Source organism: Tupaia chinensis, unplaced genomic scaffold (assembly GCF_000334495.1).
Source record: "Tupaia chinensis unplaced genomic scaffold, TupChi_1.0 Scaffold000054_1, whole genome shotgun sequence".
Classification (NCBI taxonomy): Eukaryota; Metazoa; Chordata; class Mammalia; order Scandentia; family Tupaiidae; genus Tupaia; species Tupaia belangeri.
Window position 1 is genome coordinate 2,413,537 of NW_006159512.1, and position 24,381 is coordinate 2,437,917.

At 37.8% G+C, this 24,381-nt stretch overlaps 1 protein-coding gene across 13 annotated transcripts in view; it reads right to left on the bottom strand.

Moving 5' to 3' along the window:
• ANKS1B (ankyrin repeat and sterile alpha motif domain containing 1B) overlaps nucleotides 1-24,381 on the bottom strand; it is a 1,163,098-nt gene that overhangs the window by 363,201 nt on the left and 775,516 nt on the right. For all 13 annotated transcript variants that reach the window (XM_027775658.1, XM_027775657.1, XM_027775654.1 and 10 more), the window contains one exon: nucleotides 6,759-6,857. In XM_027775658.1, coding sequence (XP_027631459.1) covers nucleotides 6,759-6,857 — 99 coding nt within the window. The remainder of the gene's footprint in view (nucleotides 1-6,758; nucleotides 6,858-24,381) is intronic.

Sequence of the window (24,381 nt, forward strand, 5' to 3'; positions counted from 1 at the left end):
CTATTCAGGCCTAAATAAAATGATCTCTTTTAACTTCCTCAAAACGAGGAAAGGAAAGGGGGTAATTTAATCCAGTCAGAGGTGGTCAGTGCCATTAGGTGAAAGAAAACATTGAAAATATTTAACTCCAACAAACATTGGTTAAATCAAAGTGAACTTAGACATGAAGGGCAGCTAAAATATTGATGTTCATTATGCTGTGAAGTATAAATATGATAGCAATGAACCAAATGATGAATTTCAGAGACTGAGTGTGGTCCAGAATCTTGTGATAAGAATGCTAGTCATCAAATAGTTTGCAGTTTGAGTTTTCGAAACACTCTAAGGACTAACTGAAGAGGATGAGTAGGCAAAGGAGAGAGAACAACAGAGAGGCAGAGGGTAACCAGGTGTTGTGGAGCTGAAAGGAGATGACATTGACAGTCCTCAATGTCAAAGTAAAGTGAAGATGGAAAGGGACTTGTGGGATTTCTGCTCTGCTGGTTACTGGTGGTGTGAGTGGCAGCAGAGGAACAAGTCAGACCCAAGCAAGTTGAGTGATGAGTGAGAACAAGGGAAGGGGATAGCGAGTATAAACTACTAAATAGTTCCAAAAGATGTAATGAAACAGCAAATATTGGAAGAAGAAATATTTTAAAATTGAGTGACCATACAATATTAAAGTTGCTTGTGTGCTGAAGTATATTTTCAAATCAGTAAGAGAGATTAAAACAGCAGATACAATGTGGGCCCAACACAAAGTACCGCAAACTTTTAAAATGGAAGTCTTTTGAATACCTGACCTTCAGGTGTTGCATTATCAAAGGACAAAAGCAAGTAGGCCCTTTAAGGAATGGAAACGTGGGGCCAGCAGGTGGCATAGTGATTAAGGCACTGGATTCCCACATGGCCAACCACGGTTCAACTCCTGGACACAGCAGCTTGAAACACACTGGTGCATGTGTGTGCATGTCCAAAATCCTGAGAGGAGAATGGAGAAGAAGAGACTGTGGCATGTGGCATGGCTATCGCTGCTTGGGGTGTGTGGGGGGAAGGTAATTTCACACCCTCTTTCTCTCTGTCTCTCTGGCAACGAACATGCCCTATAGCAAAAATTCTCTTTCAAGAAAAAAAAAAAAAAGAACTATATTAGAGGATTATCTGAGGATTTAGCCGCATAGAGTTCTGGCCTGGAAAAAGGTCAAGTTATACATTGCAAAGAAGTAATCAGATAATTCCCTTGTGCCCCAGGAACAGGAAAAAACACCCGAGTATAGTTTCTAGGACAGTACATAACAAACTATTTTCTTATGGAATTTTGGGTTATTTCCATCCTTAAGAAGGGAAAAGAGTGAAATTTGATCTTTGGAAGTTCAAGGAAACCCAGACCTCAGAAACAACTGGGTAGGGGGTAGGAAAAGGAAGTGGATGCTGAGCAAAAATCTTTAGTGAAGTTTTTCTACTGAAGGTCAAGTATTTCAAAGACAGGGAAAGAATGGCTGAGGAAGAAATGAATGTGATTACTATTCTAAAGATGTCTATGCTTAGAGCACATGTAATGTAGTTTGTGTGTTGAACGTATCAAAAGTGTACTTGAGAACATGCTAATGTTTGCAAGGATAAGTATTTCAATATGAAAAAGGACATATTACAGAATGCCATTATTACTAAAGAAATAAACATTTTTCTTTGAAACAATGAATACACATAAAGCACAAATAACATGCTTTGGAGTGTGCTAACAGATCAAGATTGTACTTAGCAAACTACCTTTTCTCTGTTTAAGGACAATCTTGCCACTTCCAAAACACAGTATGTTAATTAAAGGATCCCAGGTAGCAATCATAGGATATTTTTTATGACAGATGAAGAACACAAATATTGTGAAGACCCAAAGTTGTATAAACAAAATGGAGAGACATTTTGCCTATTTTCTGGCAGTGCAAAGTTAGAATGCAGATGAATTTGCTGGCAGTAAAATTACGCTATTAACCGTCTGAAGATTGGGCTCATTACCTAAGAAGGCAAAGCAATAATTTGTAGCATTATAACATTCTGTTTGTGCAGTTGGACATGTGTTTGGATGTTTTTATATATTCTCTATTCATTTCTGTGCATAGTAAGCACTTCTGCATTAGCTCCTTGATAGAAGCCTAATCTTCTATTGTCTTTATTACGTTGTTTTCTCTAAATGAGAATGATACTCTGTCTTAAAAATAAACACTCCATTTGTTCTTCAAATAATTGTGGGTTCAGGTTCTTTTGTTTCTTATTATCAAAAGGAATGTATGAGATTATAGATAAATCTTAAAACTGAGACAATCTGAAGGGTCAGCGAGTGGTGTGGTGGTTAAGGTCCTGGACTCCCACATGGCCGACTGAAGTTCGAGTCCTGGACCCAGTGACTTGAACATCACACTGGGTGTGTGTATATGCATGCCCCAAATTTCAGAATGGAGAAGAATGGATTGTGGTGTAGCCATCTCCCCCACCCCCAGAGGGTGATTTCTCATTTTCCTTCTCACTGTTTCTCTCTGTCTCTCTCCAGCAAACACACATGCTCTTCGGTGAAAAACTTAAAAAAAAAAAATTGAGGCACTCTGATTTAAAAATTATGTTTGATTGACATGTAAAGAAAATATTAATTTATGCATCATTCATTTATTCTTCTTCTTTTTTTTTTTTTAAGACAAGGTTTTGCTCCATCATGATCCTCCTGCCTTAGCCTTCCAAATAGCTGGACAGTAGGTATGTGCCACCATGTCTGGCTTTTTCAGACAGAATCTTGCTATGTTGCCCAGGTTAGCATTAAGCTTATAATCCTCCTGCCACAACCTCTGGAGTAGGTGGGACTATAGGCACATGCCACCATGCCTGACTATGTTAGAATGGGCTGGGAATCATACCAGGGTCTCTCATGTGGTCTCAGCCTGCATAGCATCAATGTCTTGCCAGCTTGGCTTACAAGGTACTGGGCCAAACACTACAGAAAATTCAAAGATGTTGAACTGTCTGCCCTCAGGATGCTTATACCATAGAAATGGAAAAATATTGTTAGTACCTTCAGACAGAACAAGCATGAGTTCCTAAAGTCACAGAAGTATCATTTATACCCTCATTTCACATATATTTCTTTTCTTTTCTTTTCTTTTTTTTTTTTTTTAGAGGTTTTTGCCATAGGGCACATGAGCTCCCCAGACAGACAGAGAGAGACAGAGAGACAGAAAGCGAGAAATCACCCCCCCGGGGGGATGGCCACACTGCAATCCCTTCTCCTCCATTCTCCTCTTGGGATCTTGGGCACACACGCACACATGCCCAGTGGGAGTTTTAAGCCACCGGGTCCGGGACTTGAACCGCGGTCGACTACATGGGAGTCCAGCGACATAGCCATTAGGCTAACTGCTGGTCCCTCACATATATTTCTTTTCTTTTCTTTTTTTTTTTTTTTAGAGGTTTTTGCCATAGGGCACATGAGCTCCCCAGACAGACAGAGAGAGACAGAGAGACAGAAAGCGAGAAATCACCCCCCCGGGGGGATGGCCACACTGCAATCCCTTCTCCTCCATTCTCCTCTTGGGATCTTGGGCACACACGCACACATGCCCAGTGGGAGTTTTAAGCCACCGGGTCCGGGACTTGAACCGCGGTCGACTACATGGGAGTCCAGCGACATAGCCATTAGGCTAACTGCTGGTCCCTCACATATATTTCTTGACTACTACTATGTGTCAGACACTGTTCTAGGGGCTGGTTTTATAGAAAAGAACAAGAGAGTCAAAGTCCCTGATCTCATTCATCTTGTTTCCTGTGGGCAAGATGGGAGATAGAAAATACAGAAGAAAACAAACAAATAAATACAACTTCTGGTAGGTGTGAGTGCTATAAACAAAAACAAAGCAAGGCAGTATCAAAGACAGTGATAACAGGGTGTGACTCCTAGGTCATGAAGTTCTCTGCGAGGGATAGCATCTGAGTAGAGACTTGATGGTTAGAAGCAACACATGAAGCTCTGTAGGAAGGGTTTTCCAGACACAAGGACCAATACAGAAAGCTTTTGAGGCAAAAAATGAGCTAATCCTGTTTGAGAACAAAAAAGAAAGTTACATGGTTAGAGTGTAAGAGTGTAGGGTTAGGGTTAGGGATGAAATAAAAGAGGTGGAAAGGACCAAATCCTACTGATTTTGCAGGTCAAAGAAAAAGATATTTTTGTAACTGAGAAGGACTTCTGCTGGAGATTTTAAGCAGAATGTGACATGATCTGATGGCATTTTAGAAAGGTAGTTGTAGATGCTCTGTGAAACTCAGTAGTAGAGGAGTAGGAAGGTAACCTGGACAGAAATTACAATCTGTGAAAGTCCAAGCTAGAGAAGACCAAAGAGATTAATTCAAATAGTCTAATAAAGGATGACTCATTAGAATTTAGGGTAGTCTGGCAAGAAGTGGTTTAGAATAGGTTGATAATTACTAAGGAAGTGAAAATTGGTTCCATTTCGGGTAATTTTCACAAAAGAAGAGATATGATACTACTTAGTTGAACTTTAAATGATCGATAGCACTATCGCAAAGGGAGAATTGTCCATTGACCTAGTGCATGTCTGCCTATTTTTTATATACCAAGTGCTGTGTTAGGTGCTATAGATACAGCAATCCAGAAACCCTTTTTGAAAGTGAGAAGAAAATTTGCTAAGGAAGTATATTTTTTTCTTATTTAAAAACATTTGCCAATGGGTGTGTGTGCTCACCAAAGAGAGACAGAGATAGAAGCAGAGACAGGGAGACGAAGAAAGCTTCCACTAACAGCATGGTCACATTACAATCCCTTATCTCCATTCTCTATCCTGTTGAGATTATGATGCACATGAACATGCACCTGGCATGTTTTTCAAACTGCTGGGAGTGGGATTCGAACTGCTTGGTTGGCCATGTGGGATCTGGCTCCCGTAACAACCAGGCCAAAGAGCTGACCCTTGAAGTAATATTTTAAGTAAAGATTCAAAAATAGGGACATGAACAATATGTTCACAGGAATTACTTCTAGAATTAGTTTGGAGGATGTTCTGTTCTTTTCCTTAGTGCAGAATATTATATGATTAAATTCCTTTGTATGCTTTACTCTTCTTGAATTTGCAAAACTGCTGAGTTTCTAACAGTAGAAAATCACTTCGCTGTCATTGGCCAGATTTCATCAGATAATTTCCCTAGAAACAGTGATTATTGTTTATCTTTTCCATTCTAGGAAGAAGAAATTATAGCCTTTTTGGAAAAGAAAAGGGAAAAAGAGAATACAAAACATAGGATAAGCTCGTATATCTAGGTTCATCTGTTATAGTTTATCTGCTCCCCTGCTTTCAGTCCTGCCCCCATAGTCTTTTCCCAACTGAGTAACCCACATCCGAATTCTTATTGTATACTGCTTACAGATTTAACAACCTAAAGTAAGTCTAGTCATGTCCATTCTCTAGTGCCTACAGAATAAATTTCAAACTTCTTAGTCTGACACAAACTGACCCAACCTGCCTTTTCTATTTTATCACTGAATACACTCTACACTGTTTTAATTGCATTGGATTTTTTTTTCTTTTGATTATTTTTAAAGTGTCATGAAATACACATAACACAAAATTTATCATATTAACCATTTGTTTTTTCTGGAGAGTTTTTTTTGTTTTGTTTTGTTTTGTTTTTGCTATATGGCATGTGTGCTTGCCAGAAAGACAGAGAGAGACAGAGAGACAGAAGGCGAGAAATCACCCCCCAGTGGGGATGGCCATGCTACAATCCCTTCTCCTCCATTCTCCTCTTGGGATCTTGGGCACGCACGCACATGCACCTGGCGTGAGTTTAAGCCACCAGGTCCGGAACTTGAACCACAGTTGACTACATGAGAGTCCAGCGACATAGCCATTATGCTAACTGCTGGTCCCTTATATTAACCATTTTTAAGTGTATAGTTGAATGGCATTAGAATGTTCACATTATTCTGCAAATCCCACTGAATTTTATATCAATTATTTCTCTGTTCCTTCCAGTAATTTGTTGCCTGGGACATACCTATATTTATAAGGTTCCTGCTGGTCTCCTGAAATACTTTTCCCTTTCTTTACCTATTTAAATACCATATATCTTAAAAGACTAGTGCTCAGATCCTACCTCTTGCTTTAGGCTCTTTTGAAACCTTATCTGGAAACGGAAGGTCAACTCTGTTGCTAGGTAACACACTGCTTACAGTAAAAATTTGGTTGGCAAATTGCATCTGGACTGGGAGGATCTATACGTGAACTATAAATATATGATGAGTATGTCATACTTCAGACTCCCCTGAGTGATGACTCTTGTAATTAAGTCCTTTGTCAGGGCCCTGGAGGTAAGTCTATGGAGTTGTTACAAGAGATACTATCTCTTGGGGGGAGGAAAGGGCTTTTAAATCCAGGATATTTCTACACCCATTTAATATGAATCTTGTCTTCTTGAATCTGAGTTGTCAGCTAGCTGGAGGGGTGGTTCAAGAATGATATTTGAACTGATATTTGGACTCCCACTGAAGAGAAATTCTTAAACTGTCCTGCTGGACAGCAGGATTTCCTGTATTATGCTTTTCTTGTATGGGCTAGAAGAGTCTTGTGAATCTAAATGTGAACTGAACCCAGGAAGACCTCCTCTTTTGAGTTGCATCAATATGTAGAAATATTCAACTAAATTCTAATACCTCTTGCATGTTTAGACTTACTACTGCCAGGAGCCACACATAGCTCTAGGGTAGTAAAAACATTGCTTACCTTTGGAAGAAGCTGGATTGCCTGTAGAATTCTTTGTCTGTGCCCAGAATTAAGGATCCCAATTTCCAACAAATCCTGATCCTCCATAACATTGCTTCCCTGAAACAAAGCCACAAATGTTACAAGTTAAATTAAGCATTTATCCTATAGGTAAATAATGAGGATTAATTTAATACAGAGAAAACCAGAAACCTAAAAGGAATCTGATTTTTATAAACAAAGAGAGTCATTCTTCTGTGAGGAGGAGGACAGAGTAAGTCACCTATGTTACTAATTTGATGCCTATGGGGAAGCTTCCCTCCCGTCACAAATATCTCTAACGGCTTACTATTTATAGTTGGATTATCTGCATTGAAGATTCATTCCAGTGACTTCAAACTCTGTACCTATAAACATGTAAAAGCTTCTAGGAAGAGTTGTCATTTAAGATTAATGATGACCTATATGATAATATGAGAGAATCAGTTTGTTTGTTTTCCTTTTAAACAGATTTTATGAAAAGACTGATAAAACTCAAGAATATAAAGCAGTTTAAAGTGAGAATTAATAATTATAAATAAATAACCTCCCAACAAAGAAAAACCCAGGTTCTGACAGCTCACTTCTGAATTCTACAAAACTTTCAAAGAAGAGCTAACCCCCATTCTACTCAAACTATTTCTAAACATCTAAAAGAAAGGAACCTTCCCAAATTTATTTTATGAAGCGTTCATCACCCTCATCCCCCAAATAGATGAGGTCATAACAAAAAAAGAAAATTATAAACCAGTATCTCTGATGAACATTGTTGTAAAAATTCTCAACCAGATATTAGCAAATTGGGAGGTGTGGTGTGGTTGTTAAGGTGCTGGACACTCCCACATGGCTGACCAGGGTTTGAGTCCTGAATCTGGTGGCTTGCTTTCTCACTTTCTCTCTCTCTCACTCTCACCCTCTGTCTCTCTCTGGTCAAATTAAAAAAATAAATGAATGAATAAATAAAATAAAATAAATTATATAAAAAAGATACTAGCAAATTGTATCCAACAATACATAAAAAAGATTATATACCATGACCATGTATGCTTTATTCCAGGAATGCAACGGTGGTTCAAAGTATGCAAAACAATAAATGTAACACACCATATTAACAGAAAGAAAGATAAAAACCAAATGATCATATCAATGCAGAGAAAATGTTTGATAAAATTAAACGTCATGATTAAGACTCCAAGCAAAATTGGCACAGAAAGAACATTTCTCAACACAGTAAAAGCCATATTTGAAAAACCCATAACTAACATCATTCTGAATGGGGAAAAGGTGAAAACTTTTCAGGAAAAATTGAAACAAGACAAAGTTAACCACATTCTCCACTCCTTTCAACACGGTATTAGAAGGAAGTCCAAGCTAATGTAATCAGACAAGAGAATTAAAATAAAAGGCATTCGAATAGGAAAAGGAGATGCAAAATTATCTTGATCTGCAGGTGACATAATTATAAGCATAGAAAACTCAAAAGAATCTATGAAAAAATTCCTGGAAGTGATAAATGAATACAATAAAGTGGCAGGATACAAAACCAACATACAAAAACCCACAGCATTTCTACACATGAACAATGAAGAGACTGAGGTAGAATAGAAGAAAGCAATCCCCTTTACAATAACCAGAAAATGTATAAGATACCGAGGAATAAAACTAGCCAAAGAAGTCAAAGATCTCTATAGGGAAAACCATAAAAAAATAAAAAAAAAAAGAAATTGAAAATAACACTAAAAAGTAAGAAGACACCCCATGTTCCTGGATTGGAAGAATTAATATAATCAAATTTTCAATTTTATGCAAATTAATATACATATTTAATACAATACTGATCAAATTACCAGAGACATTCTTCACAGATATAGAAAAAACAATCATAGAATTTGCCTGATATTATGAAAAACCCTGTATTTCCAAAGCAATACTGAGCAAGAAAAGTGGAGTAGAAGACATCTCACTTCTTGACCCCAAAATATATTACAAAAGTGTGATAAACAGCATGGCACTGGCACAAAAACAGGCATGTAGACCAAGGGAAAAGAATAGCGGTCCCAGAACTAAACTCCAAAACATATAGCCAACTGACTTTTGGCAAAGGGCACCAGACGATTCAGTGGGGAAAAGAAAATCTCTTTAGGAAATGGTGCTGGAAAAACTGAGTATCCATTTGCAGAAAGATGAAACTGGACACCTACCTCTCACCACTAATAAAAGTCAACTCAACATGAATCAAAGATGTAAACTTAAGACCTCAAGCTATAAAATTTCTGGTAAAAAACACAGGGGAACTCTTGGAGACACTGGAGTAGCGTTCTTAAATAACACAGGCAATAATCCTAACAATAGACAAGTGGGATTACATCAGGTTATAAATCTTCTGCATAGCAAAATAAATAATAATTAGAGTGATTATACATCCCTCAAAATGGGAAAATACATTTAAAAACTAGGCCCCAGATAAGGGACTGATAATCAGAATACACAAACTCAAGCAATTTATCCCCGAAAAAAATAATCAACCCAATTAAAAGATGGACAAATAAGCTGAACAGACAACTCTCCAAGGAAGACATATGAACAGCCAAAATAAGTAAATAAATAAATATGCTCATTATCCCTTATCATAAGGGATGATTTGGCAAATCAAAACCACAATGTGGTTTTGCAAATCAAAACCACAATGAGATGTCATCTAATTCCAGTCAGAATGGCTCAGATTAAAAAATAAAGAACAATAAGTGCTGACAAGGCTGTGGAGAAAAAGCAACTCTCATACACTGTTGGTGAGAATATAAATTAGTACAATCTCTGTGGAGAACAATATGGAGGTTCTTTAAAGACTGACAAATAGGAATACTAAATGATCCAGCAATTCCTCTCTTGGATATCTATCCAAAAGATAAAAATATGCTCATTTGGAAAAACACTTGCACATCCTTGTTTATAGCAGCATTATTCACAATTGCTCAGGCATGGAATCAACCTAAATGTCCAAGAACAAATGAATGGAACGAAAAAATGTGACACGTATGTACTATGGAATACTACTCAGTCATAAAAAGCAATGAGACCCTGACATTTGTAAGAAAGTGGATAAATGCAGACGATTTACTGCTAAGCAAAGCAAGTCAGATTATGAAAGAGAGGCATTGTATGTCTCCAATCATTATATACTGAATTTCTGCAAAACTGCAGAAACAATGGCAGAAACTGAAAGACTGGAATGTATAAATGCATGAAGAACAACTATAGATACTAGAGACAGTGTGGGAGGAGGGTGGGAAATGGGGAAGAGCAAGAGAGAGGGAATCAAGGGGAAAAATAAAGAAGCAAAACATTTAAGGAACACAAACACAGAAAATTATCTGTTAATGATAATATGTATAGTAATATCTTTGAATCAAAATACAGTGTATTCCTGATGAGAAAATTCATTTTGCATGCTGTAATGACACACAGTGATTGATTATAAAGAAAAAAACAAAACCTGAATGCCAGACACCTGATTAAGATGTGAGGATAGAAAAACCAGATGCAGGTCTCTACCCATACTTCAAAAAATATATATAATAATTTTTTATCACAATTTCTGAGTTACATATAATAGTTGTACATATTTGTGGGTAGAATGTGGCCTTTCAAAGTGTGTATTGACCATTGGGTCAATAATCAAATAAAAAACCTAAACATATCATGATCTCCAACATTTATCCTTACCTGTGCACAATTGGAATTCACTCTATTGACTCTTTGGAGGTAAATTTAAGTTGTCACTTGCTTCCCTTACTGTGCTGTATTATACCCCATTCCACTTTTTTACATATTATCTTTATTCTATATAGTCCAGTGATGCCAGCAGATTGTTCAAAGGCAGTTCAAATGCTGCAGATTGACTATAATGGTGACACTTGCTGGGAGTGCACAGGGGATCTGGGATGTGTTTTCAGAGATGATGTCTAATCAGGTATCTGCAGGCTTGTTAGAACTTAGTACCCCATAAGGAAGGACAAAGGGAAAAGTATGCACAATGAAGGGTCATGTTCAGGGGATAAGTTGGAGAGAGAAGTAAAACATAAGGCTGGAGAGGGAAGCAGAGGCCAGGTTATCTATTGGGTTGTCAGAAAAGCTATGACACATTTTTGTACAGAACAACATAGAAAAATATGTCATGACTTTTCCAATGACCCAATAGATATCGTATGCCATGTTGAGGATTTAGACTTCATCCTGACCATAATGGGAAGCCATGGACAGGGTTTTTTTTTTTTTTTAAGTTACATGATGAAATTCCAAATTTATAAAGATAATTTTGATTTCTGTGGCTGGGTCTTAGTTTCCTCAGCTATAAAATGACAAAGTTGAGTCACACAATCACTAAGGATCAGTGTAGTTCTCAAATTCTCAGATGTCAATGATCATTTTAAACTTCTGATTAATATTTAAATGCAGAAATTTATGGGTTGATCATTTTGTCTCTAAATTTTAGTCTTTCAGCGTCTGTAAACTAGGGCTTCTCTTCAAGTTGTGAGGTCTGTAGAAGTTCAAGAAGTCAACTCACTTCTTCATCTTTTGAAAGAAATCAAACTGTGTCCCATTAACACACCTATGATTAGAAATGACAGCGTGCCTGTTTACCAGGAGTGATGGGTACTGATAGATTTCCGAAGCTAAAGAGAATGAGTTAGAAAGGACAATCCTGATGGCAGGAAGACTGCTGGGGTTGTTCTGGAGGTAACCTGGGCTTAGATTAAGGTAGTGGTCATGGGAGAAAGAAAGAAGTGGGTGGATTTGAAAACTATCAAGAAGTTTGATGAGATGGACTGTGGATGAAGATGGAGAAATGCAGAATATACACTGGTTTCAGGCATGGGCAGTGGGTGAATCGTGGGGCATTTTCCTGAGATAATCGAGGAGGAGGGGCTGGCCTAGTGTGGTGCAAAGTGAGACTAATGGCTGTCCCTGTCTAGGGACTGTACTGTAAACAGATAATTGACTGTTCTTAGAAGGATTAAACCATTAGAATGGTAACATAGCTAGGGATTTAAAACGGGCATTCACTGGACAAAAACATTCCACCTACTCCTAGTATCATTCCTATGCTTAAACTACACCAGCCATCTCAGAAGAAGAATGATCCAGGTATATAGCAGCATGATAATAAAAAGTCTAATGAAAAACAAATACAGTCAGTCTTGGCAATATGCCATAGGAAACATTGCTCTCAAGAAATTACTCACTGCACACAATAGCGCATGGCTAAGAATATAAATGATTTCATTTCGAGAAAGTGTTATTATTTCCAGAAATGGACTAGCGTGGTTTGTGTGGGATATGTGATACCATTCTGGATTTTTTTTTTTTTTAAGAGAGGTTTTTGCTATTGGGTACATGAGCTCGCCAGAGAGACAGAGAGACAGAAAGAGAGAAATCATCCCCCAGAGGGCATGGCCATACCATAATCTGTTGTCCTCTAGTCAGTCTCCTCTTGGGATTTTGGGCACACATGCACAAGTGCCTGGCATAAGTTTTAAGCTGCCAGGTCTGGGACTCGAACCACGGTTGGTTATGACATAACCATGATCCCACTATTCTGGATTTTACTCTTTGAAGGATTTTCCAAAGGAATTACCTGACCCTTAATAAACAATCTTTTGTCCATCAATGTGTTGGAGTATGATTATGTCTTCGACGTGCTAAGGTACCAACAAACAACTTCAGATCATGTAAAATATAGGGCCTGGTTTCTCTGTATGACCATGAAAAAAAATTCCAGGATCTTACACTCTGCAGTTGCTACCTTATATAGCTAGCTCTGAAAACTCGATTTCAGTATTCAAATATTAAAATTATTTGGACAGTTAAAATATTTTTCTTTCCTTTTTTTTTTTTTGAGATATTTTTTGCTATAGGGCACCTGCGCTATCCAGAGATACAGAAAGTGAGAAATCATTCCCTTGGTGGGGGGTGGGGGGCTGGGGGGGGAATGCCATGCTACAATCCCTTCTCCTTCAGTCTCTTCTTGGGATTTTGGACACGTGCACACATTCCCTCAGCTCGAGTTTAAGCCACCAGGTCTGGGACTTGAACTGCTGTTAACTACAGGGGAGTCCAGTGACGTAACTATTATGCCATCTACTGGTCCTCGGACAGTTAAATTTTTAAAGACCACTGTTCTTCCTTTAAACCACCTATATACTGTCTTCTCTATCTTTAGTAAAGGATTTCTGAAGATGTTAAGTACATGGCAACATCTTCTCTTTGGGTCAAATTCGCTAGCATACAAGATAATAACCAAACACTTTTGAAAAATGTGGAAAAATTATGGGGAACATAATGCAAATTGTGAGAATGTGCCAAAAGGGAATGGTATTAATTGCGAAATGTAAAGCAAAGGTTTCACTCTCTCCAATGAGGTATACTGTTAGAAACTTTCTATTTTCTCTCTTTTTATAATTTATAGAGATAACAAAAATATCCTGTTATGCCATTTAGCCACCAGTCTTTTGTCCAGAGTAGGGAACTTAGAGTCTAAATATCTAGGTTTGGATCATGGCTGGGTAAACTCAGTTGTCATACTCTATGCAGGCTTCCTGATTCTCACCCATAAAATGAATCAGTTTAATAGACAGACATTCAGTTTTAAAGTGCTATTTCAGTCATGTTTGACTTTTGATTAGTATCATTACATATATATAGTGTGTGTGTGTGTGTGTGTGTGTGTGTGTGTATTTAGAGAGAGATTTTTGCTATAGGCACTGTGCACTTGCCAGAGAGCTAGGGATAGAGAGAGACAGAGAGACAAAAAGTGAGAAATCACCCACCATGGGGGATGGCCAGGCTGCAATCCCTGCTCCTTTTTCCTCTCAGGATTTTGGGCACACCCACACATGCGCCTGGTATGAGTGTTAAGCTCAGGGTCCAGGACTGGAACCGTGGTCAACTACATCGGAGTCCAATGATATAACCATTACATCATCTGTTGGTCCCTCTATGTTGTGTATTTTTTAAATTACATTTTAGTGTATCAGAATTTATAACATAAAGTTAGCTTTAATTTTTTTTTTCACCATGCATGGCTGTTTTTTCTTTTTTAAAAATATATTATTTAGCTTTAAGGAGTTATTATTAAGAAGTTCAAGAATGCTTTTTTAAATTTTTTTGACAAACTCTTCTTGTTACTAGGAACTTATAAAATTTCTTACCAAAGTAGCCAGTGGTTAAGCATTACGCGCTGGGAGCTGGATTTCCCATGGCTGAATACTGTTCAAGTCCTGGCCTGGGCAGCTTGCAAAACACACTGGGAGCATGTGTGTCTAAAATCCTGATGGGGGCCAGCAGATAGTATGGTTTTTAAGGTGCTGGACTCCCACACAGCCAACTGCAGTTCAAGTCCAGGACCTGGCAGTTTAAAAATCACGTCAGGTGCATGTGTGTGCGTGTGTGCCCCAAAGCCCAGGAGGATAATGGAGAGGAAGAGATTGCAGCGTGGCCATCCCCCTGGGGTGTGACTTCTCACTTTTCCTCTCACTGTCTCTTTTTCTATGGCAAAAACCTTAAAAAAAAAATCCTGATGGGATGGAGAAATGTAAGAAAAAAGACTGCAACATGACAATGCCCCAATGAGAGGTTCTTCCTCTTCCTTTTTCTCTCTTTCTCTTTCTCTTTCTTTCTCTCTTTCTCTTATAAATACAAGCATCTTCTAGAATTTAAAAAATTCTTACTAAAGGAAATCATGAATACCTTATTTCTGTAGTATTATGAATTTTTATAGCTTTTCAGAGGAAAATCAAATGTTCAAACCTAACAGTTATCTAATCATTTCTTTTGCACTTGGGTAACATCAAGGACAATAAACACTTCTATTTTTCCTAGGGAACTGAATTTATTCTCACTTTACCACTTGCCTTTATTAAATATTAGAGAATCTCAACTTAACTCGTTTATTTTTTCTCAATAAGAGTTGAACATAAACTCTAGTTTTCTCCCTCCACCATCCATTTTTCATGTCACTGCCAGATCGATTATGTCCACCTGCTGCTAATCACCTAGTACATTGTACTCTCCATACCTTCACCTCCCTACTACCCTTACTGCCTCTGCTTTGTGATCTCTCACTTACTTAATCCACCACAATAAGCTTGGACTCTCCACTGAGTCCACAGGATCTCTCTGACCACGAAGAGAATAGCTTATGCGTTGAGTTTGTTTTTTTTTTTTCAACTGTGATAAACTAATAAGATGATCAAATAGAATGCAAAGCAGTATTTTATATTTAATGACCCATTAGAAATAGAACAGCTGTTTATTGAAATACTCTCTCAAGCATATGTGTACTGATAGCTCTCTCTTTTAGAACTCTAGCTTAAAAAAATCTCCTACTTTCATAACCTTAATATTATCTTCATTTAGAAACATTTCCTCTATACTGCATATTATATAAAATGCCAAGGAAACATATTTGAGAACCACAGAGAATTGGTTTCTCCTTAATATAAGCTTGAGTTGGATAACGTTATTTATTCTTTCTCCTCATTCAGTCCAAGACTGAAAAAATCAAGAGGATGCTGTTGATTGGGGAGAATTGTTTTTGCTCTATAATTAACTAAATTGGATTCCTCTCCACAATGTGCATAGCCTTAAATATTTAAAATAGGATAGTTGTATAAGAGAATGACATCTAGATCTAGCAAACTCACACATGGATAAACACATTTTAGCTTATTTTACATATTTTTATAGCATAAATGATATGGTGACATGAAACTGTACATAACATTTTAAAATAGTAAGCCTACCTCTTAGCTTCTATGAAAAAACTTTGTCAATTTGATATCAATTTACAAGTAAGCCCAAAGCATATCTTTTCTACATGATTCTGATAATAGTTATTGTGATAAATGCCAGATTTGGAATTTCCCTGTCAGTGTTGGAACAACGCTTTATTTAGTTTATCGTATAGAACATGGGTTACTATAAATGATCAGATCATGGAGAGTATGCTTTTTCCAATTTTAACTTCTTCTCTCATACTCATGAAATGGCAGTAGGAGAAAAATTTGTAGTACCTTTATTTATTTATTTTTTTGTTAACCTTTCTACCTTAATTCTCCATATACATATGTGTCTACTGCAATAGAAATTTCATGTTTTTAGCCCATGAAAAAAGTTTTCTGTATTCTTCAGACCATATGGATTATTGATTCAAATAAATGTTATATCATTGAGCAGTAAGTTAGAAAGCATCTTATATATGTAAGTTACATATTTTAGTAAAATAGACTTATTTTTTAGGTTAGCACTTAACAACTCCCAGGATTAAAATGGATTTTCTGTCATCAATTTTTATTATTTATTTTGGGAGCCTGTTTCACCTTTGAAACATCTGTTCTCAAGCTACAGAGGAAGAGAAGTAATTTAAGTATTCAGGTAATTATTTGTTGAAGTATTGAGTGGGGTTTGGTGATATCATCGATTACAATTATGATTCATTTGAGACACATGTTTATGTAGATTTTAAAATTTAGGTGTATTTATAAAAGATTGTAGAGTCATTTATACAGTAATTTGTATTGTCTCTGGTCAGAAATTTTTTTTTTTTTTTTTTGGAGAGGTTTTTGCTATAGGGTGTGTGTTGCCAGACAGACAGAGAGAAAGAAAGTGAGAAATCACTCCCCAGGGGGGATGGTCACGCTGCAATCCCTTCTCCTCCATTCTCCTCTCGGGATCTTGGGCACGCACGCACATGCGCCCGGCGTGAGTTTAAGCCACCGGGTCTGGGACGTGAACCGTGGTCGATTACATGGGAGTCCAGCGACATAGCCATTACGCTAACTGCTGGTTCCCTCTGGTCAGAAATTTCATGGCCGAAAGGAAGGGGACCTATTCTTCATTTTTAAGAATACTAATCCACACAGATCCTTCAAGTAAGAAGAGAAGATGACATGAGCACAACTTATTTGTATGCTGTTACTTTTCTCTAGATAGTACATAAAAGGTCTTTAAAAGTATATGGAAAAATGCATGTTACAGAGAAACTACATATGGATTTCAAATGTTTTTCACACCAAAATAAACTCATACTTTGATTCCAGTGTTCCATGAACTTTTGGAAGTTCCCTCATATATTTAAATTGAAAGCTTATGGTGGCCAGCAGATGGCATGGTGGTTATGGTGCTGGACTCCCACATGGCTTGACTATGCTTTGAGTCCCAGACCTGGTGGTTTACTTTCTCACTTTCCTTTTCTCTCTTGTTGTCTGTCTATCTGTGGTCAAACTAAGAGACAATAGTATTAAGTAAAATTAAATGAATAATAATTATTAAAAATATATAAAGCTTATGAATACCTACTGCCATCTTTCAGTTTTCACACTAATAGAAGTTGGTACAAGTTAGTGTAAACTGTACACTTAACTGAGTTTTATTATTTTTTTTTCCAAACTCTGTTCTAAATGCCTTACATATATATTATCTTACTTAATCCTCACAAGACCTCTATGATGTAAGTACTCAAATAACTTGTTCCCATACTGGTAGGAGCCTTTCTCATAACTTATCCCATACCACCTTCAGTGGAGTTCATGTAGGAGAAAAAAGGTACAATTTTAAAAACAGGGTAAAACTAAACCATTTATATTTTTACTTAAGAGCCCTATAAAATTCACATTTGAAAGCAAGTGTGCCAACCTATTTTATTTGATTTCACAACATTAAAGCAACAATGAACCCCCTTCTATGGAAGAGAATTTGGAAAGCTGTCTGGTTTATTCTTCCCTCCTCTGCTCCAGTCCTTTCTGCTTACTGAGTCATGGAATCAGGGTTGGCAGGGACCTGGGGTGTTTTCTAGTCAGAACATTTTCTAACTAACTGCAAAGCTTTAACTTTGCTTTTGAAGTGTGGTGTCTAGCTGGGTTTACACCATTCCCAAAGGGGTAGGGCGGATATTAAGTACCTTAAATGGTCTTTCCCAGCAGCTGAGACTGAGCAGGCAGTGGGGAGGGAGCCGGGGGACACCTCAATCCTACTCTTTTAGCCCCCACTGTGATGCAGACTGGGTGTTATAGGAGAGCTATTAGAAGGATATGCCAAAAGTGGAATGAAAGGAAAACAGTTAGCAGCTGTCCCATGTCCTTTTCCAATCACAAACTGTGAAATAAAAAAGAAAAAAAAAAGAAAAAATGCACAAAATCTTCCTTGGGTCAGCTGTACATAATCTTGGTAGGTATCTGAGTTTTGTTTTTCCATTTAGTATATTGAACATTTCCGTGTCTCACAAGAGTGAGCAGTCAGTAGGCTAGTTTGGACACCCTGCTCTTAACAGAACATGGAAGAGGCTCGAAACAAATGACCTCTCACTGAGACGCAAGAAACATTTGCTTCTGCCTGTGACCAACAGGGCCACACAGAATGAGGTTGGACAAGTGTGGAAAAAGATTAGTATTACCTACCAATCTGTCAACAATTGCAGTGCTCCAGGTACTTTGCCCACCTTACTCATAAACTTTGGTACTTCTATAAAATGGGTGGTTTTATCTTTATGTTATAAATGAGGTATGAAACCGTATAGTCAAATTCACAGTTAGTGCGATCTGTCATCAGTATTTAATTCTTTCAAACCGTAAGGATGATGCGTCCTACACTACAGAAAGAGAACCAAAATGTGTAGTAGGGGACTCATTTTGGATCTTGACTCCAGTGAACAGTTGTGTCAAGAAGTAATTTGCATGATTTTATTTTCACACAGGTATACACATATTGGGCCATTGGGAAAGTCATGGTGTGTTTTTTTAATGCTTTTCTATGCAAAACAAGCGTCATGACTTTTTTGACTACCCAATAGTGACGAATCATTGAAAGATCAAGCAGTTAGTTCCTTCCAACTAACTTAGTACCACCCAGAGCCAAGCATGTTAATTAAAGTGGCCCAGGGCCTTTCTGGCTAAAGCGCTACTAGCTTACCATGTTCTGATCTGTGACTATGATAGGAGCCTGGCATGAGGCTGGTGGACCTTGTCAAACTATCTGACCGGTCAACCAGAAATACAAAGTTCTTGGGTCAGGGCCAACTGCCTTTAGGTCTCTTTCAAAGAGAGAGAGAGAGGGGGGTCTAGAAATGAATTAATGCGGAGGATGTCTGGGAACAAACTAAGTATATTTGCATCCTTTATTGAATAAATTCTGAATGTAGAGATAGGACAGTGAGCTGTAGTCCCCTGAGAAAGCTATCCAGGCTGAGGAGCCTGGGATTCTGAAGGTGGTTAATGTAGCTCTCTGTGGTTAGGCCAGTCAAAAAGGTGACTCATTCATCCATCAAAAAAGATGGTTGTCCTAAAAAAACAGCCATTTCCAAATTTAAGGGTGATGGAATCTCCTGATAATAACTATGTACAGAAATAGCCAAATAAATTTAGGGGAAAAGAGGTAAAGAGGGAGAAGAGAGGGTAGGAGGAAAGAAGCAAAAGAAAGTATTTACACTAAAGAGTGAGTCTGACAGTGAAGGGAGTAGGGTTGTCAAGTAAAATACAGAAATTACATTTAACTGGCATCATGCTTTTATATTTGCTTAATCTGGTAGCCTTACAGAGGAAGTCACTGAGAGATGGGGATGAACAGGTGGAGTCCAGTCCAGAGATACCTCTGAGGCAGGAACTACTACTCACTCATTTATTCAATGCATATTTAACTAAGTTTTTTTAGTACCTACTCTAAGTCAAACACTGGCTGCAGTTCTGAGATACAATAAAAACAACATAGATAAGATACCTCTACTTTTAGAATTTATAGTCCGGGGGGGGGGGAAAGCAGGAAAATAACTGAATAAAATATAATACAAATAATTCTTTTAATTATTTTGTACAGTTTTAAAAGTCTTCACTATGTAGTACTTTGCCTTGCTTAATACTCATATTGACTTCTGAGATTGGTACACTTGTTATCCTTATTTGTAAATTAAGATTTGAGGGACCAGCAGGTGGTGCAGTAGTTAAGGTGTTGAACTCCTATGCAGTCGACTGCAGTTCAGCTGCTGGACCTGGCCTCTTGAAACTCACACTGTGCATGCATGCCCCAAGTCCCAAGAGGGGAATGGAAGAGAAAGGACTGTGGCATGGCCATCCCTCTGGCGGGGGTGTGGGAGGTGTATTTCTTGTTTTTTGTCTCTCTGTCCCTCTGTCTCTCCAGCAAGTGTACACATCCTATAGAAAAAAAAAAAAAACTCTCAAAATAAAAAAAAAAGGATTTGAAGGCACAGATAAACTGATACTTGCTCAAGGTCACACTGCTATAACAAATAAAGTGATGAGATTAAATAAATTGATAAATAACAAGAGACTTATATTAGAAATACTCGTCAGGAAATCCTCCTTTAGAAAGTGACATGTTAGAGGATATGAAGGACTAGAAAGACTGACTGAACCATGGGAAGAGGCATTAGAAGAGTATTCCAGGCAGAAGTAACAGCAGGTGCAAAGGCTCTGAGATGAGGAAAGTGCCAGGTATAGTCTAGGAATAGGGAGATGCCTACTGAGAATAGAATTTAGTACTTAGGGGAAAGAAGACCTTAGAAAGAAGAGCAGAGCATAGATAACAAAGGAGCCGCAGACCCCTATAAGGACTTTGATTTTATTCTGAGTGAAATGGGAAAGATCGAAAGACATAAAGTAATTGGCATCTTTGTATATGAAGAATGGTTGGAGAAAATGGGTTTTAAGGAAGTTGAGCTGAACTTCCTTTTAGAGGACCATGGGAATTGGTTTCACTGGGAAGTCAAACTTCCAAACTAAATATACTCTTTCATGTGAATCAAAGCAAAGAGCCGGGGGGGGGGGGGAAAGCAGGAAAATAACTGAATAAAATATAATACAAATAATTCTTTTAATTATTTTGTACAGTTTTAAAAGTCTTCACTATGTAGTACTTTGCCTTGCTTAATACTCATATTGACTTCTGAGATTGGTACACTTGTTATCCTTATTTGTAAATTAAGATTTGAGGGACCAGCAGGTGGTGCAGTAGTTAAGGTGTTGAACTCCTATGCAGTCGACTGCAGTTCAGCTGCTGGACCTGGCCTCTTGAAACTCACACTGTGCATGCATGCCCCAAGTCCCAAGAGGGGAATGGAAGAGAAAGGACTGTGGCATGGCCATCCCTCTGGCGGGGGTGTGGGAGGTGTATTTCTTGTTTTTTGTCTCTCTGTCCCTCTGTCTCTCCAGCAAGTGTACACATCCTATAGAAAAAAAAAAAACTCTCAAAATAAAAAAGAAAGGATTTGAAGGCACAGATAAACTGATACTTGCTCAAGGTCACACTGCTATAACAAATAAAGTGATGAGATTAAATAAATTGATAAATAACAAGAGACTTATATTAGAAATACTCGTCAGGAAATCCTCCTTTAGAAAGTGACATGTTAGAGGATATGAAGGACTAGAAAGACTGACTGAACCATGGGAAGAGGCATTAGAAGAGTATTCCAGGCAGAAGTAACAGCAGGTGCAAAGGCTCTGAGATGAGGAAAGTGCCAGGTATAGTCTAGGAATAGGGAGATGCCTACTGAGAATAGAATTTAGTACTTAGGGGAAAGAAGACCTTAGAAAGAAGAGCAGAGCATAGATAACAAAGGAGCCGCAGACCCCTATAAGGACTTTGATTTTATTCTGAGTGAAATGGGAAAGATCGAAAGACATAAAGTAATTGGCATCTTTGTATATGAAGAATGGTTGGAGAAAATGGGTTTTAAGGAAGTTGAGCTGAACTTCCTTTTAGAGGACCATGGGAATTGGTTTCACTGGGAAGTCAAACTTCCAAACTAAATATACTCTTTCATGTGAATCAAAGCAAAGATTCAAGTCAAAAGAGTCTCCGAGAAAAAAGTTCTAAATTGATCAGCTAGATAAAAATGTAGCAGTACCTTTGAAAATGAAGACATCAACAAATAAAGACTTTCAGACTCTGCAGACCCAATAATTCTATTTCTAGGTTGTGGCGGACATTGTTGTTAGGCTGTCTTTTCTCTCTTGCTACCTTCAACTTCCGGAGTTTGGATAAAAACTAAATATTCTCAGGCTCCCTTGAGGCTATGCCTGGATATGTGACAGAATGTCCATTGGGGGAATTTATGAAAAGCTTTGGCTTTTCTGAGGAAAGGAGAGAAATTCACCTGCTACCTTCCTGTGCCCATAAGAAAGCGGACATCTCATGAGTAGGTACAGACAAGGTGGCAGAGATGGGTTCACACAGTCCTTTGATTACCAGCAATAACAGATACCGCCATTGGATATCTGGAATTAAGCAAGCATGGATATTGCTGAGTTAGTCCTTGAGTAAGAAAGGTTATTTCAAGCTCTCTCCATCTTTTACATCTAAGTTGCTCTGACCAGTGTTTGTGTGTCAGTGCAAGTAATGATGGGGACATGTATTATCCATGTGGCAGAGGACATGATAGAAGGAATAGGAAACTCGCTGTTTACCACACACAGAACAAACATTAGAAATAATGCAAACGATCAGAAGCAACTTGGGGTGTGTGTGTGTGTCAGTTTTTAGCACTGCCTCTTCCCGTTTTGACTTTGGTTGAAATTTTTCTCAGAACAATTACTTAAAGTGGAGCCAGACAATGGCGCAGTGGTAAAACACAACACTCTGACCCATATAGGAAGATTCTGGGTTCATGTCTGGAAACCTCCCCGAGTATGTAAGGCACACACACATCCAAGGTCTGGGGCTGGCTGAAGCTGAGGGTAGGTCACTACATCAAGACCCTGCTGGGGTGCTTTCTTCCTACCTCTTTCTTTCTATCTCTCTCGCTAATGGAACAAATAAATACACTTAAAAGATAACTTGAGAGAAAGTTTTTCCTCTGGATTTTGGTTTCTGTTAACACTCACTGGATGTGATATTATCAAAGTGTTCCTGGGACTGACAGATTTTAAATCTGGGAGTTGATTTCAACTGATAATTGAAGGCAGCAAGCATCCAGAGATTGTATAAAGTTATGCTTCTAAAGGAAGCCCATTTTTTCATAAATCTGATATTCCATAGGGGAAAAAATTCTCTTAAAATCTAAACACATTATAATCTTAACAGAATAGAACCAATCAGAATATTTGGGGATATGTTGGGTTGGCTTATTTAGGTAAGCTTCAGAGTGTGGTTCTTCTCCAATCTCTCGAGAAGTCAAGGTTTGTGTTCAGGTCGTTTGTAACCTGCAATGTCCTTGGTGGGTAGTGAAGCGTGATTTCCCTACTGAAACAGTTTGTTTTTTGTTTGGGTTTGGGTTTGAAGACAGTTTTCTTGAGATGAAAACATTTTCTCCCATGAAAATTTTGTTTTGGCTTACTTTATTTTTTTTTCTTATTTATTTTTTAGTTTTGCTCTAAGGTGCCTGCTTTCACCAGAGAAAAAAAAGAGAGAAAGTGAGAAATCATCCTCTAGGGAGAATGGCCATAATGTAGTCCCTTCTCCTCCATTCTTCTCTCAGGATTTTGGGTATATACACACACATGTGCCCAATGTGTTTTTTAAGCTGCTGGGTCCAGGACTTGAGCCATGCAGTTGGCCATGTAGGATCTAGCAACATTAACCTCTGCACTATCTGCTGACCCCCACTTATTTCATTTTTAAAATTTGATGATGGGGAAACTTGTTTACACCACAACATTGGAATTAAGTGTGAGGTTATGATTACTGTGGGTAGACAGCCAACTCAACTAAGGAGTTAAACAGAAAGCTGAGCAAGTACATGACTGAGAAAAGCCTTTTGAGCTATTTCAGGGCTGGCTAGCCTGACCTTTTGGCTTTGAGTTGAATACGAAAGGGGAATTTTCTGCAAGGCACACCAACACCCTAGTCCTGCGTACAGTATCTGCACCAGTAATGATGTTCTTATTTCTTTACTGAGTAGTATTATTCAAGCTGAAAGAGATTTAAGAGAAAATGGAGAGACACCCTTTTTTCATAGCAAATATTATTAAATTATTAGTTTTTCAATAGAATAAAAAACATTCTGGATTTTTTTTTTTTTTGGTAAAATGTTCACCAAATACTAAGACTACATGAAACATTTCACATTTAATTATATGGAGCATTATTAAAAACAGAACAACTAGTCTGAGTAAAGGAGGTGGCAACCAGCCATAGAATTTCTTGTTTCTTTCTCCTTGGTGTTAGATGCCGTTTTTCCTTTACTGGACAGCAAAGTTCTTGAGATAGAATCATGCTTTAAGCATCTTTGCATCTCCTCTAACATCTGTTTGCTAAGAAGTGAGTAAAATAAAAGTTTGAAAGAACAAATACATCCATAAGAACATGAAGCACAGACTTATAAAAAAATATAGCCTAAAGATCACTACATTATGTAAGTTTGTAGGAAAAAGAATGAAAAGTTTGAGCAGGAAATTCTAATATGCAGGATGTTTGATCTGTTTTTCTCCCCTAATTGAAGGAAAGATGAAGAAGAGATTGCCAGTACACCATAACACCAAAATGTTCTTAATTTTTTTTCAGTTTTGCAAATTCTCATTTGATTTTCATCCAGGACTGTCAGTTGAGACATCTGATAATCTAAAAGCATTCAGAGAATTAGGATCCCATATGGCTCAAA